The sequence below is a fragment of the Zootoca vivipara genome, chromosome 4 (genome assembly GCF_963506605.1).
Source record: "Zootoca vivipara chromosome 4, rZooViv1.1, whole genome shotgun sequence".
Lineage (NCBI taxonomy): Eukaryota > Metazoa > Chordata > Lepidosauria > Squamata > Lacertidae > Zootoca > Zootoca vivipara.
Window position 1 is genome coordinate 71412431 of NC_083279.1, and position 14531 is coordinate 71426961.

A 14531-nucleotide genomic window follows, 5' to 3' on the forward strand; every position below is an offset into this window, starting at 1 on the left:
CTTAGATTTACGGCTAACAAAAATCCTTTCAGGCTAGATATGCAGAAATGAGATTTAAACTTCTTTGTTGGACAAGATAACATACAGAAGACTAGTAGTAATGGAGGTGTTTTCATGCTATTATATTATGAAAACTGATAATCCACTTCTTTTCGTAGACTGTAGATCACTAAATGTTGCACTGGAGGCACATTGACGTGTTTTTTGTTGTTGTTGCTATGGAATGACTTCATTGTAGCTTGAAAGAACTGACATTTTACCATGCTAAAAGGGATGTGTGAATTGGCCTTCTAATTTATTAGTACTGATATTATGCAGCGTTCCCTTAGTGCTTGATACCACACATTCCATGCTTGGAACACAGGGTGAATATTGTCTTACCTTATTTACAATATTCTGGTTGTTTAAACACTCTCTTATTCTGGTTGTTTAAACACTCTCTTTACGATAATAGAACAAAAATCTTGATTTTGCAGATAGGAAAAAAACAATGATTTACTGTTTTAGGGGATTAGTGTTCTCAGTTTTCTTGAAAGTTATTGTGGACACAGAAGGGCAGTTTTTGTTAAGCTGCTGCTGGAAATCTGGTAAGAGTTAAAGAACTAAGAATTACATGATATGGCAGCATTATGTAATTATTTTTAGTTTATGATCCCTTATGTAAGTGCTTGCAGGTTATGTATTCTCTCTTGTGTCATTAACATGTTCCTTAGTTAGAGGTGGAAAGAGTGAGAGAGCCATTAGAGAAGAATTGTAGTTAAGATTTCATTTGCGGTAAGGAGTTGTGGCAGGAAGTGCTTTGGTTGCAGAAAGCATTATTAATAAAAATTAACATATTTGGCACTTTATTGCAAATCCAGTCCCTGGTTAAAGGCTACCCCCGCCCTTTGAGCGGAGAGAGAGAAAAGGTTAGCCATCTTCTTCAGCTCTGAATTGGTTTGCAGTGCCTGCTTCCGATAGCTTTTACCTTCTGGAGTAATTTCCTTGACCATTCTAGTTCCCGGCACAGTTTACCTTTATCGTGGATATTTACCACAGTCTAATTTGTAAGCTCATTATAACATCCTTCCATGTGGCAAGGAGAATTTTACCACATCCTCGGGCTTCACCAGAAAGCAAGGGCTTCAGAGAACTGATAAAATCCTGCTCACCATTTGACTGGATACTGTGGCATTCCCCGTGGATTCGGACCTAATTCTAGTAAACTACCACTCACTAAATGGTAATCTGTATTCACCTTCCACCCAAGTCATCCAAGTTTGCAACATTCCTGCGAAGGGCACAGATTCCTATGGTGAAAAGGGACTCCCGCCGCCTCTACACACAGGTATTTGGACGAAGAGGAGGCATTGTGGACATCTTGACAGCTGGCCCACGGCATGCTTATTAGTTGCTCCTTTACTGTCCACTCCACTTCCTCATCTTCCCAGCCATCTTTCTTCCCTTCTGCAAGCGCCAAACCCTGTCCCTTCACTGAGCCCCAGCCTCTCCAGATTAGAGCTCTCCAGGGACCTTGTCTTTTGAAAAGAGGGAAGAAAGAAAAAAAAGGGAGGGAAAAAGAAAGAAAGAGAGGGAACAGAAGAATGAAAACAGACCCAAGGGGCAATAGTCCCTCGAGCCATCTCACTGCATTACAATGAATATGGACTCTATTAAGCTCCGTTCTGCCTGTTAGCGTTTCCCAGGGCAACACAGCTCCCATATGGCAAGCATGCAGCAGATTAGCGTAGGCCTCTAGGCCTCATTGAAGACCTGAGGCTTGACTGGCAGTTGAACTCCCTCCCCCCTTCTCCTCACACTTGACACTGCCTGTGTTTATCTAAAGCGGGGTGGGGGGGTGCATTTGGAAGGTTATTGTCCAGGGCAATGAGAGATAGGAGAGGGAATAACTGAGCCAAGCTGGGAAGGAAGAAGGAACATGGGAGGGAGTGGGGCTGGCTGGCCAAAGGAGGGGAAGAGGGAGGTGAGACGGGAGCAAAAGGAGATAGGAAGGAGGGAAGGTTGGAAGGGGGATGGCAAAACACTTCATAAATATTCAGGAAGGATGCTGAATAGGGAGAGGAGAAATAAAGCAGATGGAATTCATGTTAAAGAACAGCCACAATCACCCTCCAAAAACAAGAAAAGAAAAGAGAACTGCTTTAAAGGAGCATAGGGAACGACGTTTATCCAATTAGCAGGGTTGTCAAATTGAATTTATACAGAATTGAAGGGGGGGTAGAGGAGTGAAAATTAAGTGTGTGGGGTTGGGTTGGGGGAGAAATATATAGAAGAAAGGAGGTGCATCCCCCCCCCACTCCTTCCCACTGTAGTAAGGAGTTTTTATCCTTTATAGGGCTAAGGCAGTGTGTGGAAGGCAGGCAACGCAAGGGGTAAACTGACTATTCCATTTTATTATGATGTTTTCACTTTGGATAAGAGGGTAGAAAGAAGTAACAGAAATCAAGCATGATGCAAGAATGCCAGCATTGCTTTTGATTAAGGCCGCTTTGTACCTGAGAATGCTATGAATTTGAGACTGGGATATTAAGTATATTAGATTATCAGTGGAAGTCCCCTATCATACACAGTTGTGATAGGCAATTGTCGCTTTAGCTGGTGACATTGGTTTCTGGGTTGCAAGAGAGAGTTCACGTGCCATAATTACTTCAGTCCTTAGTCTGTTAGCAAGCGTCTTAGTGGTTGAGTTGCATGATGGTTCTAAATGCTTTCAGTGGCAGTGGATTGATAACTGTCTAATTTTCATGTAGGCACTACCAAAATAGCTAGGGAAGATTTGATGATATGAATATATGTGTTTTAATACTGATCCACTGACAAACATAAAAACAGATTTTTCCCCCCTGCTTTTTATCACTTGGTCAAATGGGCAACCTGCTTTTTATCACTTGGTCAAATTTCCAGGGCAGTGGGTAGCCACATTAATCTGTTGCAGCAAAATCAACAAAGACCCTTGTGGCATGTTAAAGACTAACAAATGCCATCATTGCATAAGCATTTGTGGGCTTCATCATGAAAGCTAATGCCTTAATAAAATGTGTTAAGCCTTTAAAGTACTACAAAACTCTTGGCTGTTTTTTCTCATAGAAATGTATGTCTTTGATTTGTGATTGTGTATACAGTACAGTAGGTGTGGAGACCTGGGAAAAATAAAGAGTTTCCACCTGTTTCTTTCAAAACCTGAGCTTTCACATCTCATTCTTCCCCTCCTCCATTATTACTTTTTACATTTTGTCCTGCAATACCCACCAAATTCAAGAATTGTTAACAATAGCAGTATGCATTCATGGTCTTATCTGTAAAGCATCGAAAACCCCAAAATTATATTTTTATTCAAAAGTCAATGATGTGAAATAATACAGCAATACCTATTCATTGATCTCTTACTGAGATACAGCTGTTGTCAAAAGCCCTGTTTGGGTGTTCTTCGTCATGCAATTATAGTTCTGTGAGGAGTGACAGCGGGCCATGCTAGATGGCTCTGACCCTACTGTTGTGTTCCCTTCATCACCTTCCACACATTGGAGGGTGGGGGAAACTGAATTTGGGAGGCTGCTCTATGTGTTTAGGCTCACTCCATGATTTAGAACTCTGCTTGGGCAGATGCCCTACACCAGACCTTCCCTCTTCAGTGTGTGGAAGTTGGTGAGGGGACAATGATGGAGCAAGCTGTGCACATACCATGCCTTTAAAGCACATTTAAGGCATGTTTCATCTCCCCCAAAGAATCATGGGAACTAGAAGTTGTTAAGGGTGCTGGGAACGATAACTCTATGTAGCGTAAACTACAATTCTCAGGATTCTCATTGGGGGTGGGGGCAAATGTGCTTCAAAGGTATGGTGTGTATGCAGCCACAGTCTCACCTCTATGGGAGAAACCATAAGTAGCAATTCAACAGCTGGTCTTAATCTTAATGTGGTCAGTTAATGAGCTATTTCATAAGTATTTGTGTCACTATTCTGTGTGGGCTTACTTGACCTATGATCCTGACCTATTGTCCTTAACATATATGGAAATGTATGTGTTACTGAGATCGATGAGCTAAAATTTTTTCAAATACTGTACATTATTCTGTTCTTTTAAAAAAATTGCCCCCTGCTTTCCCCCTTCACAAATGAGTTACTCAAAGCAGCATAGAATAAAGCATAAAAGTAATAGTGATCTAACCATTAAAACAAAAAATAAAATTAAGCCTGTAATCTTAGTTGACTTGCAAGTGACCTACTGTAAATCTTGTCTTGCAGATAATTGCTTATCTTAATTACCATGAGCAATGATGCAGACTAATTGTTTTGTATACCTGTAGATAAAACTAATTCATGCAAACAAAAAAATAACTAGAGTACTATATTCAGATCAAGAAGGAAGCCTAAAATGTCCATTTTGTGAGGTCTGATGTTCACAACATTTAAATTGTGTATTTAGCTTGGCTTTCCTGTTTCTAAATTCGGCCTTCAAGAGTGGCGTATCTAGGGCTAATGCTATAAACTGGCCTGCCACCTCAGATTCCTTGTAAATGTCACCAAAGTGGAGAAGATTAATGGATTGGTTTACATCCTTGGCCTGCACTTTTTTAAAAAAAGCTTTCTTTTCTATCATTTTTCAGCCTCAGAAATGGGCTGAGAGCACATGGCTAATTGTGGGCATGCCTTCTCTGTAGGATCCTGCTGCTGGCTGGCCTCTATGACGAGAATGGGACACCATTTCTGGTTGGGTTTTTTTATAATCAGTCCAGCCCAATACATGGTCAATATGGAACATAGTTCAACTTCGTAAATAGATTGTCTTTGGTCCCTGACAAAAGGAGCAAAAGTGGCAAAGTCAAGACCAGGGGTCAGCAAACTTTTTCAGCAGGGGCCGTTCCACTGTCCCCCAGACCTGGTGGGGGACTGGACTATATTTTGAAAAAAAAAAATGAACGAATTCCTATGCCCCACAAATAACCCAGAGATGCATTTTAAGTAAAAGGACACATTCTACTCCCCTTAGCTTGGGGACCCTGGTCAAGACTATCTTGTTTGGCAGCCCATTTAAAACCCAGACTTCCCTAATCTGGTTACTATAGAAGTGTTGCAATGTCTGCTTATTTTCCTGCATGATAAAATACAAAACTCGTGCACTCTTCCCTTACATCTTTTCTCAGCTTAAGTAGTGCAATGGCAAGCAAGATATTAACAGTTAAAAGGAGTAGTCATTCTTCTTCCCCCATGCTGTAGCCTTGAAGTGCTTCTTTTATTTGTTTCCGTCTAAATTGTACCTGACTGTGACTAAGCAGGGGCAAAAACTGAAAAGTACAGACTCTTGGTTGTGTTTTATGCAGTGGGATCCTATCCTTATTAACTCATAAGTTCAGTGGGAATTACTACCAAATCACTGCTCATAGCATCACAGGCCAGTTCACTCAGCTTGTAGAACTTTGCTACGTCAATCCCTTTGACTGAAGACCTGGCAGAATTGCAGTTGCCCTTAGACAGGAAACCACCTTACAGGCTTTGACAATTCTGCCTGCCTGCCTGAGTTCCCTTTTCATTTCCCCAAACACCTTCTCCCTACCCCCATCGTCCTTCATCCATTCCTCAAGTTGCAGCAAAAGGCTTGCTCGTGCCCAGCAGCTGAAACATGGCCTGTTTTTCATTTAGGACCCTCCTCATAAATTTCAGATGGTGTGGTAGTAACAAGAATTGCTTGGCTGGCCCTTATTTAAGCAGCAGGGGGTCTGGAGCTGCAGGCAGCATTTCCTCAATAAAACCTTCAGATTCTAATCAACAAACACCTCTATCGCTGCCAATGTTACTATTATAGGACTCCCTCAATCTTCCTTTGTCTCTTCCTCCATCCCTCTTCTTGTTCTCCACAGTGTATACAGATTTTTCCACATATGCACACTTTTGAGCAGCATGGGGATAGGTAACACTGATGGTATTAGCTTTTACACCTCATACATCTGATTCTCCCCTTCCTTAATCTCTGCCAATAGTGTAGTCCTTTGATTTAATGAAAGTGACTTCCATGCCCCCAGTCCACAGACAGGAAATTGTTTTTAACCTGAAGGGAAATAATTTATAAAAACAAAGTTCCTACTTTTCATTCCCTCTAATCCATTGTCCCTGTTGCACCTTTACTGGTGGGAAAATGAAGGATGCAGTCCAGTCAAAGTTGAGAATTTTAAAGCTCCATTGATTGAATGGAAGAGTGAAGCATGGGCTTACCGCATATCTCTTCCATTGGAGTTAAAAATGACTTTAAAATGCTTTACTTTGACTGTACCATGCTCAAAGTAAAGTCTAAATCTAATTTGACACTGCCTTTGAAGTCAGTGGGGTTAGGATTCTAGCCTGAGTCTGGATATATTTATATTGGTCTGGTTTTATTTTATTTTTAAATTCCTTGCTGCAGTATGTGAGCACTGTGTCTGTCTATATAGTATCTGGTGTATTCTTGTGTGACAATTTTCTGTGTCTCCTTCTTTTTACGATAATTTCTCCCCAAAAAGCTTTTCTTTTCCTGTTTTTTTCCTCTGTATTGTTTCTGTTTGTATTAAGAAGAGCCCAGGGGCTGAGGAAGTCTATTCATTTGTCTTTCTGTTTAAACCAAAACATTTTTTATAACCACAGCCAAGTAAAGAGGTAACAGAACTTGGCAAACAAACTATTTAAGCTACACTTGATTGGACGTGTTCTTATTTTATGTCCTAAAAATATCCGTAATAGCACATTAATTCACTGCGATGTTTCATTTGTAGTGGATAGAGTTTATACAATGGGAGCTAAGCAGGACTGTGTTGTTCACATATTAATTTTACTACAAATGATAGATCCGCTTGAAGGGAGTGTGTGGTGGTGGTGAAAAACAGTCATATGGATCACTACCATGAGTGTAATGTGAACAGTGCTTATGTTCTTCCACTGAATGCTTAAGTACAGTTGTAGCTCGGTACATGGACAATCCATAGGCTTCTACAGTGGAACCTCAGTTTATGAACACCTCGGTTTATGAATTTTCGGTTTATGAACGCCGCGGACCCATCTGGAACAGATTAATTCATTTTCCATTACTTTCAATGGGAAAGTTTGCTTCAGTTTATGAACGCTTCAGTTTATGAACAGACTTCCGGAACCAATTACTCCCATGCTTCAGTTTATGAACGCTTCAGTTTAAGTACTCTGCGGACCCGTCTGGAACGGATTCATCCACTTTCCATTACTTTCAATGGGAAAGTTTGCTTCAGTTTATGAACGCTTACTCCGCGGACCATCTGGAACGGATTAATTCACTTTCCATTACTTTCAATGGGAAAGTTCGCTTCAGTTTATGAACGCTTCAGTTTATGAACAGACTTCCGGAACCAATTGTGTTCATAAACCGAGGTACCACTGTATATGCTTAGTTTACATGAATTTGCTGCTCCAAGAGGCAATTACTGCTGATAACTTCAAATAACCCAAAGTCCACTTGTTTAAATACTCATAATTCTTATCGTACACTGCTATTTGCAGTATAATTGTGGCAGTTTTCTTGACCCTCTGGCTATGAGACTTTCTGGATCTTGTACAATGTACTGAACCATTTATTGATTTCCCGACATCAGAGAAGATAAATGTGCATTGTGCTGCATTCAAGTTTATGAGTTCCTCATGTAAACGGTCCTTGCAAAAGAGGCGATAAGATCTGAACCACCTAGTTTCTTCACCTCAAGCTGCCTTCATGGCAAGATGGAATGCCACCTTCAATTATTAAGGTTAAGAGGCACAACTATCTATGTTTGCCTTTAAATTTGTAATTCCATCCTCTGAGGACTAAATACTGACTCTGGGTGTTGATGTGTGTCAAAAAAACTGTACTCTTGACTAACCTACTATTTTATCTCTTATCTCCCTATCATCCAGGGTGCCTCACGAAGCTGAATTTCTACCCTTAAGTCCTCTGGGGCAGCTTATGGGAACTTCACTTGGCATCTTTTGCTCCAGACTCCTCTGCATGGGATGGCCATGATATCAGAGGGGGAAAGACCAATGACTGCTATCGTCTGTTTGCTCTTGGCATCTGCTGGTTGCATTGCAAATTTGGGTGAGTGTTTCGCCACCACCACCCCATTTCCCCCCTAATAAAGCGGCTGCATTTTCAGGGACTCAACTTTATTTCCATTTTGCTTATGGGATTGGTCCTACCTTTCAACTTTCAGATGCTGCCTTCCCTTTAATCTTTTTCTGTAGCGTTATTTTCAGCCACTTAGGACCGCTTTCAAATCCCAAGTCAACATTTGAGAATCATTGCTGAGTCATGAAATTTGCTGCTCACCTGGAGTGAGTAGCAGTTGCCTGTGGGTGAGCAGCCAAATGGCAAACTTACCTAATTCCAGAAGTGGTATACCTCTAACCATGAAGTGATGGGGACAAAATAACAGAAGATGCCTTTCTTGCTTTGTGAGATTTCTAGGGCTACGGTATATCCCTGTTAAAAACAGAATGTTGTCCTTTGATCTGATTCATCAAGACAGTTCTTACATTCCACTTTGTACTGCTTTTTTACTTAAGTCACATAGGACAGTACTTTGCTTCTCTCACTATGGAAGCAGAGTATTACAGATGTTCTCTGTGTGTACTGTGTACTGTCTCTCCTGAAGTAGAGGGCAGGACAGAGAGAGAGAAGGCAGCTAGAATAGTGTGTGGTGGAACATGTCTTTACTTACATATAATGCCACATTAACTCAGCATGGTACCCTTGTTGAGACTGAAGATCTAGTCTCAACAGTGGAATGTGATGTATTCTTATGATCTTACTAATAAGTAACCAACCCCAAATGCCAATAGCCTTCAACCTGTGGTATCATCTAGTTCCATTTTTATTGAATTCTGATCAGAATGGTTAATGCATGACAAGCCTAAACAATGTGAATGTGATTAGAATGTAGATAGCTGGTACCTACAGTTTTAGTAGATCTACCTCCCTTTTGTAAACCAGTGTTCATGAGGATTTCTCAACTATCCTCCTTTGCAGGTCAATCTCGTCAGGTCACCGTGCAGCCTGATTCTATGGTCCAGAAGTATGGTGGCTTGGTGAGCTTGAGGTGTGTGGTCGAGCCCTTGACTGTAAATGTGTCCTGGAGACTAAATGGAAAGGAGCTGCTTCACTCAGATGACATCCTGGGGATCCATATTGATCAGAGATTGCTTACCATTGCTTCCTTAAACAACGACACAGTGGGCCGGTACCAGTGCATAGCCCGTGTGCCTGAAGGTGTTGTTGCCAGTGTTCCAGCCATGGTAACATTAGCTAGTGAGTAGCTTTGCTTCTTTTCCTCAATAACAACACATTGTCTTTTGTTGCCTGATTCTGTGTTAATCAGATGATCTAGGCATCCTTCATTCTCAAACATAGGATATATTTTGGATGTGAATGCTGGCCTCATGCTGGGTTAACACTGTTACACATATGCTTCACAACAAGCCTCGTTTTGGAGTAAAGAAGAGCGCCTTGTACTTGTCTGACCTCACATAGGCACTCCCACAAATAGGACTAAGTAGGATACTCAGGTTGGGATGCTGGCATTGTTTAAGAGTCAAGAGTTCTAACATGGCAAGCCCACAAGGTAAATGCTATTATGTGTATGAGTCATAGGACATAACTGCCTAGTAACCTGTCTCAGCTAGTATCAGGAGGGTTCCCTCTTCAGGGCACCATAGGGTGTGGAGGGAAATAGAGAAAGGAGATATGCCTTTAAAAGATTGAAGGAGATACATTTGTGCAAAACGGGGGCTGGTTTTGTTTCAAAGCCAAGAATTATTGGCTTGTCATCAAGATATTAATCAGAAGTGAAATGTTTAGGTTGGGCCGGGTTAGAAAAGGAGAATGGAACAGCAGCTCCAAGGCTCCATGGGAGGGGTCTGTCATTGGGTTGAAGCCTTTTGGGGATTTGGAGTGAGCTCTGCAGTTAGATTAAGTTTTGGAGAGTGCATTCCAGAGCAGAATGGGGGCTGTGTTTTGCTTGTGGGCTCATAGAGGAGGGGAGTGAAAAGGTGGATGAGATTACTCAGAGCATGGTTTGCATTTAACAGGGACTGGGAAAGTGCTGCTTGCTCAGCCTCTTAGCACAGTTGTTTTGCTTATGGGCCTTTCTAGTGTTCCCTCAAATGTTTTTTATTTGGACAAAGCTGTCATTGTTCAGCCTACCTGACTGATGGCTATCCATTCCAGCCTCAGTGAATAAGGGGAGTCAGGCTTCCACAGCAGAGCTTCTAGTAAATCTCCTTGAATGTCCATAAAATCTGGTCCACAGATCCAGCTTGCTTTTGTAATCTGTTGCTGTTGAAATAAAACAGTTTTAATTAAAATAAAGAAGACAGTGAAGTTAGCTAGTGATGTTACATCACAAATAAGCCATTTACAATATTCACTTTCAGAAGTAGCTATAGTTTGGAATAATGTGTGATTGTTAAATAATCTTGTATGCAAAAACTAAATGGGCCTGGTAGATTTCAGCACAATATACTGTATGCTGTTTGCTAATAATAAATGTAAACTGAAAATAGTATGGAAAAAGATCCAGAACACATATTTTCCTAGATTCCATGCAAAATAGTTAAATTAGGAATGTATGTTATTAGAGCAGGCATGTATAACAGGTAGATCGTGATCTACCGGTAGATCACTGGACGATTGTGGCAGATTGTGGCTCCCTCCAAATGGGCCTTCTTCCTCCCTAAAAAGCTCAACAACTTAGCCCTGAACCCAAAAACCAGGGCTTTCCTTCCCCCCAAAAGCTCAACAACTTTCACCTGAACCCCCCAAAAGGGGGTAGATCACTGCCAGCTTTTAACTCTGAGAGTAGATCGCAGTCTCTTGGGAGCTGGCCGTCCCAGTATTAGAGAAAAGTGGAGAAAGGTAACAACCAAGAACGTGATGTCAGATGTCCAGATTCAAAGTTTCCAGTGTACACAGATGAGGAAGTAACACCTGTTTTTCTATGTGAATTGGAGACACATAAAATTTTCCACCAAGTCACTTTGAATTTGAGCCCATTGATACAGGCTAAACTTCCATACATATTTACTGGAAAGCTCCAAGACTCGCCAATCCAGCTTGCATGTTCCATTAAGCCATAGTGAAAAACAAGCTGTGATTGAATGTGCCGTGTGCTCATGCATGCAGCTAAATGGTTCTTGCCCCACTCCTCCCTTGCTGCTGCCATACCACTAAGAAACAACTCAGAGTCTGGCTTGTCATGACATTTGAATCCAGACCATGAGTAGTAACCAAGGTTTGTTCTTGGTTTAGTGCTTGTGGTTTGTTTATGGGAAACAAACCTGGGTTCAGACATCACCACAAGCCATATTCTAGTTGTTTCCCAGTGTTGGGCAGCAATATTACCAGGAGAGGAGTGGAGAGAGAATTTTTCAGCAGTGTGCACCATCATAATATGGGCACTGAAAGAACCCCTACTAAAATTAGGCTAGAGGCTTTGATAACTGACTGAAATAACATTGAGGACAGAGTCACATTAACTTGTTGGGGGACTTGTAGGGCCAATTGGATTTCCCCCTTCCCTTCAGCCTGGCTTAAATTTGCTAGATCACGTGCCACTTCAAACCAGGTTGACAGGAAAGAGTAGATTCACTGTGTAACCATATTGCCAGTATGCTTATGTTGAGTTGTTAGTGAAGATTCTGTATGCTATAGGTTTTGAATTATTGCCTTTAAAACAATAGTTTGTTATTGTGAGTGTTTGTTCGTTTGTTGTTTTGCATACAACAAAATTTGCTCATATTTTCCCTTTTGTGGGTGAAAGGAAGAGGCACAACTGGTAATTTTATTCCCTACATGTATGAAGTGAACACTGACAGACTGAATATGATAAACTACATAATATGCAAGAAGATCTATTATGTCTTATCATTTGTAAACACAGAGATATTCAAAAGATCTAGGTTCAAAAGATGCCCATCCAATTTCTGTTGTATGCTAGTTGCTGAACATTTGCTCCATGTGCTGTTGAGAGAAGACCATGAACACAAATAGGCAAAATGCCTCTTAGATATTGAGAGAGCTGGAGAGGTAGGCAGCAGAAAGGTGGGCTTATGTGATGCAAGGTTTAGTGGCAAAGTACATGCTTTGCATGCAAAAGGTTGCATATTCAGTTCCTGGTATCTTTAATTAGGGCTTGGAAAGAATCCAGTCAGAATCCTGGAGAGGCACTGTCACTGTAGACAAGTCTGAGATAGATGGACCAACAATCTGACTTGGTATAAGACAACTTGTTGTGTTCGTTCTTTAGGGGAAGGATGCTGGAGTCATTGAGACTTAATGTGTAAAGGGAAAGAGCACTGGCCTCTGGCACAAGCCCTCCAAGGAAAGTGACACCTTGGAAAGGGCAAGTCTAGACTAGCCCCAGCCATCAACCAGAGAATGAGTAGCTGCAAGAACCTGCTCTCCTGCACCAGGAGAAAGAAGCTTGCCATGTGCCTTTGGGATTGCACAAGTGAGGGAAAAGTCACCCTTATCTCTGCCACTGGCCAGAGCAACAAGGGCTTGGTTTTGTTGGTTTTGTTGCAAGCTGCCTTGGAAACTGTTAGTTTGAAAGGTGAAGTATACTTCTGGATGCAGAAGATAGGCAAGGAGAGCAGTATCTTGAGGATGCCCTAGAACAGTATGTGGTGGAGAAGTTTCAAAAAAATTGAGGAGCCTGTTGGGGTTTAGCTGAGAAAGAAGTTGCAATTCAAGCCCAATGGAGGTTGTTCAGAGTAGGCATCTGGGCCCATTGTGGAAAGAGAGAAGCAGAGGGACACATAAAAAGAGAAAGAGGGTGTGGGCAGACATCCCTGGTTGTCAAATAAAGATGGATCCTAAAGAATCCTTATTCAGGATTCCTCCCCTCCTTTTTTTTAAAAAAAACTCCTTTGCTTCTTGGAAGGTATGTTAGAGACTATATCTCCATTTCTTTGGTGACAGTTAAGGTTTCTTACAAGGTTTACACATCGCCCTTCCTGTTTCCCAAAGGCACCATGTCTGAACGGGATTATCCTTGCCAATATTTTTGACATGTTGGCAGCTGAACTTTAGCCTTGGGATATGCCTGCCTTTAGTGCAGAGAAGCTGATTGACACCCTTGAGCTGGTCCCTGCTCAGGCTACTTTGGAGAACTAGTTGAGACTAGCAGTTAATTCCTGCAGCAGATTTTTTAAAATGTAGAGATAAATTGGCTATTGTTATATAGTCCTTGACAGAGGGAAGGAAATGTGGAAATGGTAGATTTGTTAAAGCAACAAAATAAAAAAAATCCTTCCAATAGCACCTTAGAGACCAACTAAGTTTGTCATTGGTATGAGCTTTCGTGTGCATGCACACTTCTTCAGACATTGTTGCTCATATTAGCTAGTGAATGTGTGCAGCCGCTCCCAAGCAAAGGTAAATACAGGTAAATGCTCTTCACACATGGCAGTGTACATCTTTTATTTGTTGCAGTTATATTATTCATGAAGGAAAAAAGTTGCACATGAACTGGCATTCTCTGATAAATACTACATGTTTCTGACTCTGATAGGAAATCCTGTGCACAAGGATAGGGATGCTTGAGAAATTCATTCGCTTCATATTCCAAAGTGAACTGACCTGATCTGTACTCTCCTGACTAATGTGACACTCTACATTTGTTGTATTCAGTGTTGCTTGAATCCTAGTTGTTTTCTGCCTCTGAGCAAAAATTGGAATAAAAGACCCCCAAACTAAAGACACAAATTGAATGCTAGAAGGGTTCATTGTAGCCAAAGTACAGAAGGATTCTCTCCAACAGTATTTTCAATGCAATGTCCCTCCTTCCGAAATAGATCTTTTGCTGCCTCCAGCTAGCCGGATTGGGAAGAACCCTGTTTAAAACTGGCAGGATTCACGTAACAAACCCTGTCAGCAGAAGCCCTGTGCAAGGACTTCCACTTGCACAGTGGGGCTTCCCTCTCTTTCCCTATGTGCACTCTAGAATTGGCTCTGGTGGCAGGTTGTGAGAACCCCCAGAACAGCCTATGGCGGGGGGGGGGGGGTTCTGGCAAGCTGCAATGTTTGTGTGAATGGAACGTTCAACACAGCATAATGTTGAATTTCAGCATGTAATTCTTATCAGCAGACACCTCTCAAAACTGAAATTGTGGCAAGATGAGGCAAGAAAAAAGATGATAAAAATGCGGAATTCAGTAAATATGTAACTAGCATATTTGCTAATGTAATAAAAGAGGGCCAGTTTCAGCATAAGCAAGAACAGCTGACTGTTCTAATTAATACCAGGTGAATTTAGCATTGTATATGAAGAATTCAAAGAAGAAGAGGCAGTCTGCTTTGTAAACAAAATTCTCTACAGTTTTGTGAAACATCCTGCGTTTTCATTTGTATGTTCCATTCTGAATAATAATAATAATAATAATAATTTATTATTTATACCCCGCCCATCTGGCCGGGTTCCCCCAGCCACTCTGGGCGGCTTCCAAACAAACAGAAATTCTAAAATACAGAAATCCATCAAACATTAAAAGCTTCCCTAAACAGG

At 41.3% G+C, this 14531-nt stretch overlaps 1 protein-coding gene across 3 annotated transcripts in view; it reads left to right on the plus strand.

The window, feature by feature from the left end:
• BOC (BOC cell adhesion associated, oncogene regulated) overlaps positions 1 to 14531 on the plus strand; it is a 68271-nt gene that overhangs the window by 19432 nt on the left and 34308 nt on the right. For all 3 annotated transcript variants that reach the window (XM_035114402.2, XM_035114401.2, XM_035114404.2), the window contains exons 2-3: positions 7888 to 8068; positions 8999 to 9277. In XM_035114402.2, the coding sequence (XP_034970293.2) occupies positions 7984 to 8068; positions 8999 to 9277 (364 nt within the window). In that variant the 5' untranslated portion in view covers positions 7888 to 7983. The remainder of the gene's footprint in view (positions 1 to 7887; positions 8069 to 8998; positions 9278 to 14531) is intronic.